General features: G+C 43.7%; 1 protein-coding gene across 1 annotated transcript in view; it reads right to left on the minus strand.

Annotated features, from left to right (window-relative positions):
- The window catches only part of LOC111955967 (interleukin enhancer-binding factor 2 homolog), a 14,211-nt gene extending 10,380 nt beyond the window's left edge, over positions 1 to 3,831 (minus strand). The window contains exons 1-3 of the mRNA XM_023976359.2: positions 3,447 to 3,831; positions 2,917 to 2,976; positions 1,675 to 1,717 (exon numbers count right to left, since the gene is read on the minus strand). Coding sequence (XP_023832127.1) covers positions 1,675 to 1,717; positions 2,917 to 2,976; positions 3,447 to 3,451 — 108 coding nt within the window. The 5' untranslated portion in view covers positions 3,452 to 3,831. The remainder of the gene's footprint in view (positions 1 to 1,674; positions 1,718 to 2,916; positions 2,977 to 3,446) is intronic.
- Between the last annotated feature and the right edge of the window lie 469 nt (positions 3,832 to 4,300).

Below are 4,300 nucleotides of genomic sequence, written 5' to 3' on the forward strand. Positions count from 1 at the left end.
ATGGCTGCACCACTGATATGCTCTCTTCAAAATAATCATTGGTGCAAGAGCTCATGTACAGTGGGAGAACAAGTATTTGATACACTGCCGATTTTGCAGGTTTTCCTACTTACAAAGCATGTAGAGGTCTGTAATTTTTATCATAGGTACACTTCAACTGTGAGAGACGGAATCTAAAACAAAAATCCAGAAATCACATTGTATGATTTTTAAATAATTAATTTGCATTTATTGCATGACATAGTATTTGATACATCAGAAAAGCAGAACTTAATATTTGGTACAGAAACCTTTGTTTGCAATTACAGAGATCATGCGTTTCCTGTAGTTCTTGACCAGGTTTGCAACACTGCAGCAGTGATTTTGGCCCACCTCCATACAGACCTTCTCCAGATCCTTCAGGTTTCAGGGCTGTGCTTGGCAATACGACTTTCAGCTCCCTCCAAGATGTTCTATTGGGTTCAGGTCTGGAGCTGGCTAGGCCACTCCAGGACCTTGGATGCTTCTTACTCGCACTCACTCCTTAGTTGCCCCTGTGTGTGTTGGGCTGTTGTCATGCTGGAAGACCCAGCTACGACCCATCTTCAATGCTCTTCTGAGGGAAGGAGGTTGTTGGCCAAGATCTCGCGATACATGGCCCCATCCATCCTCCCCTCAATACGGTGCAGTCTCCTGTCCCCTTTGCAGAAAAGCATCCCAAAGAAGGATGTTTCCGCCTCCATGCTTCACGTTGGGATGGTGTTCTGGGTTGTACTCATCCTTCTATTCCTCCAAACACGGCGGTGGAGTTTAGACCAAAAAGCTCTATTTTTGTCTCATCAGACCACATGACCTTCTCCCATTCCTCCTCTGGATCATCCAGATGGTCATTGGCAAACTTCAGACGGGCCTGGACATGCGCTGGCTTGAGCAGGGGGCCTTGCGTGCGCTGCAGGATTTTAATCCATGACGGCGTAGTGTGTTACTAATGGTTTTCTTTGAGACTGTGGTCCCAGCTCTCTTCAGGTCATTGACCAGGTCCTGCCGTGTAGTTCTGGGCTGATCCTCACCTTCCTATGATCATGTGATGCCCCACGAGGTGAGATCTTGCATGGAGCCCCAGACCGAGGGTGATTGACCGTCATCTTGAACTTCTTCCATTTCTAATAATTGCGCCAACAGTTGTTGCCTTCTCACCAGGCTGCTTGCCTATTGTCCTGTAGCCCATCCCAGCCTTGTGCAGGTCTACAATTTTATCCCTGATGTCCTTACACAGCTCTCTGGTCTTGGCCATTGTGGAGAGGTTGGAGTCTGTTTGATTGATGTGTGGACAGGTGTCTTTTATATAGGTAACGAGTTCAAACAGTGTCAGTTAATCAGGTAATGAGTGGAGAACAGAGGGCTTCTTAAAGAAAAACTAACAGGTCTGTGAGAGCCGAATTCTTACTGGTTGGTAGGTCAAATACTTATGTCATGCAATAAAATGCAAATGAATTACTTAAAAGCATACAATGTGATTTTCTGGATTTTTTTTTTAGATTCCGTCTCTCACAGTTGAAGTGTACCTATGATAAAAATTACAGACCTTTACATGCTTTGTAAGTAGGAAAACCTGCAATATCGGCAGTGTATCAAATACTTGTTCTCCCCACTGTATACGGGAAGGATGCTTGACATAAAGTGGCAAATACTCACCACATAGAAGTCAAAGGGAATGTGGGGGACAAATGGCCGATACCTGAAACAAGGGACCAATAAACATTGATGCATCTTATATTGCACCAGACATTCAGATACAGATACAGAGGTGGTGAGGGCTCTGGGAGTGTGGTGCCTGGAAAACAACCTCTCACTCAACGTCAACAAAACAAAGGAGATGATCGTGGACTTCAGGAAACAGGAGAGGGTGCACCCCCCTATCTACATCGACGGGACCGCAGTGGAGAAGGTGGAAAGCTTCCAGTTCCTTGGCGTACACATTACTGACAAACTGAAATGGCCCATCCACACAGACAGCATGGTGAAGAAGGCACAACAGAGCCTCTTCAACCTCAGGARGCCAAAGAAATTTGTCTTGTCACCTAAAACCCTCAAACTTTTACAGATGCACAATTGAAAGCATCCTGTCGGGCTATATCACCGCCTGGTACAGCAACTGCACCGCCCGCAACCGCAAGGCTCTCCAGAGGGTGGTACGGTCTGCCCAACGCATTACCGGGGGCAAACTACCCYCCCTCCAGGATACCTACAGCACCCGATGTCACAGGAAGGCCAAAAGGATCATCAAGGACATCGACCACCTGAGCCACTGCCTGTTCACCCCGCTATCATCCAGAAGGTGAGGTCAGTACAGGGGCATCAAAGTTGGGGCCGAGAGACTGAAAAACAGCTTCTATCTCAAGGCCATCAGACTGTTAAACAGCCATCACTAGCACATTAGAGGGTGCTGGCTATAGGATTAGAKTAGAAATCACTAGCCACTTTAAGGAATGGAACACTAGTCACTTAAATAAAGTTCACATATCTTGCATTACTCATCTCATATGTATATACTGTATTCTATACTATTCTACGACATCTTAGTCACGTATTATTAATTCCTACTTAGATGTGTGTATATGTTGGGTAATTTGTTGGATATTACTGCACTGTTGGCGGTATGCGACCAATAACATTTGATTTGACATTCTTCTATGAATTTTAGTTGGAAAAGTTACRTCATGAATCCCAAATATCATAGGCCTAAATCATAAGTTGGACTGGTTAACTTTACAGTTGTGGGCATAGTAAATCAACCATTATGGCATCACACAAAACTAAAAGAAAGCATGCTCAATTTGAAGTGGTATACCACTTCAAAGTAATGCCAAGGCTCATCTGGCTTGAAGAATGAAAGGCAATATTATTATTCTAGCAACTGGCTAACTAACTACTCACCCTTGCACCAGTCCACCACGTGAGCCGAACCGGCCGCCCCGGCCCCTGCCCCTATCGCCTCTGAAATTGATTACATTATCAATASATTAGTTAGTTGTGTGATAGCAATTACCGCATTAACTAATTTGCTGAAGAAGCAGCAGCAGCTAACTAGCTAGCCGCTTCCATAGCATGGCTAACCTTGCTAGCTACTGACTGTTCATTCATTCATTTMACTAAGACATAACAATGCATATCTAGTTTGCTACCTAATCATAAATTAASAAGATAGTTGGTGGATAGCTTTGTAGATGGGTAGCTAACTAGTTAGTTATCAGTAAAGCTATGCTACAGGCCACCTGGCTAACAAAGACGGCTAGTTGTGAAGAAAAAAAGGCTAGCTGGGCTAACGTTAGCACGCTACACGTTGCTAGCTAATACAACCTCCTCTAAACCACCCCTTTAAATTCTACCTGTCTACACATCTTTTACAGTTGGATACTATATAAATATAATCCAACATTGCGGTTTTATCAGATGTATGAAATTACCTCATCGCGTAAGACGTTTTGATGTTTTAATGTAGATGTTCACAGAGAAATCACCAGCATCCAACGCCGGTCAGGCAGACTACTAATGCAYTCAGGGTTGCCAGGTCTACATAAAATMTTCTAGCCCAATTACCCGTACATAAGGCCTGAAAACTAGCCACCACAAAAAAAGTGGTGTATGTATCCAAMAAACCCCTTTCCCCATAACGTTATCGAACGAATTAAGATGGAATATCGACGTAACTTGTTTTYATACAGGCTAAGAAGCTAAATMCGGGTTTCCATCAAAAACATACAAATTCTTGCGAGTTTAAGAATATGTCACAAGTGTCACAAGAGAAAATATKATTTGCCTTTCTTAAACCCCCCTGATAATTTTCCAGCAATGGATGTCGATTTAACTTGTTTTGACTGCTATAATTATGCAATAACTCAAAGGAGGTGTGGTATATAGCCAATATCAACAGTGAAGAGGCGGGATGCTGGACTTCTAGGCAGAMTTCCTCTATCCAGTGTCTGTGTTCTTTTGACCATCTTTCCTTTTTATTGGCCAGTCTGAGATATGGCTTTTTCTTTGCAACCCTGCCTAGAAGGCCAGCACCCTGGAGTTGCCTCATCACTGTTGACGTTTAGACTGGTGTTTTGCGGGTACTATTTAATGAAGCTGCCAGTTGAGGACTTGTGAGGCGTCTGTTTCTCAAACTAGACACTAATGTACTTGTCCTCTTGCTCAGTTGTGAAACCGGGGCCTCCCATTGCCATTTCTATTCTGGTTAGYGACAGTTTGCGCTGTTCTGTGAAGGCAGTAGTACACAGTGTTGTACGAGATCTTCAGTTTCTTGGCAATTTTTTGC

The sequence above is a fragment of the Salvelinus sp. IW2-2015 genome, linkage group LG31 (assembly GCF_002910315.2).
Source record: "Salvelinus sp. IW2-2015 linkage group LG31, ASM291031v2, whole genome shotgun sequence".
NCBI classification, from domain to species: domain Eukaryota; kingdom Metazoa; phylum Chordata; class Actinopteri; order Salmoniformes; family Salmonidae; genus Salvelinus; species Salvelinus sp. IW2-2015.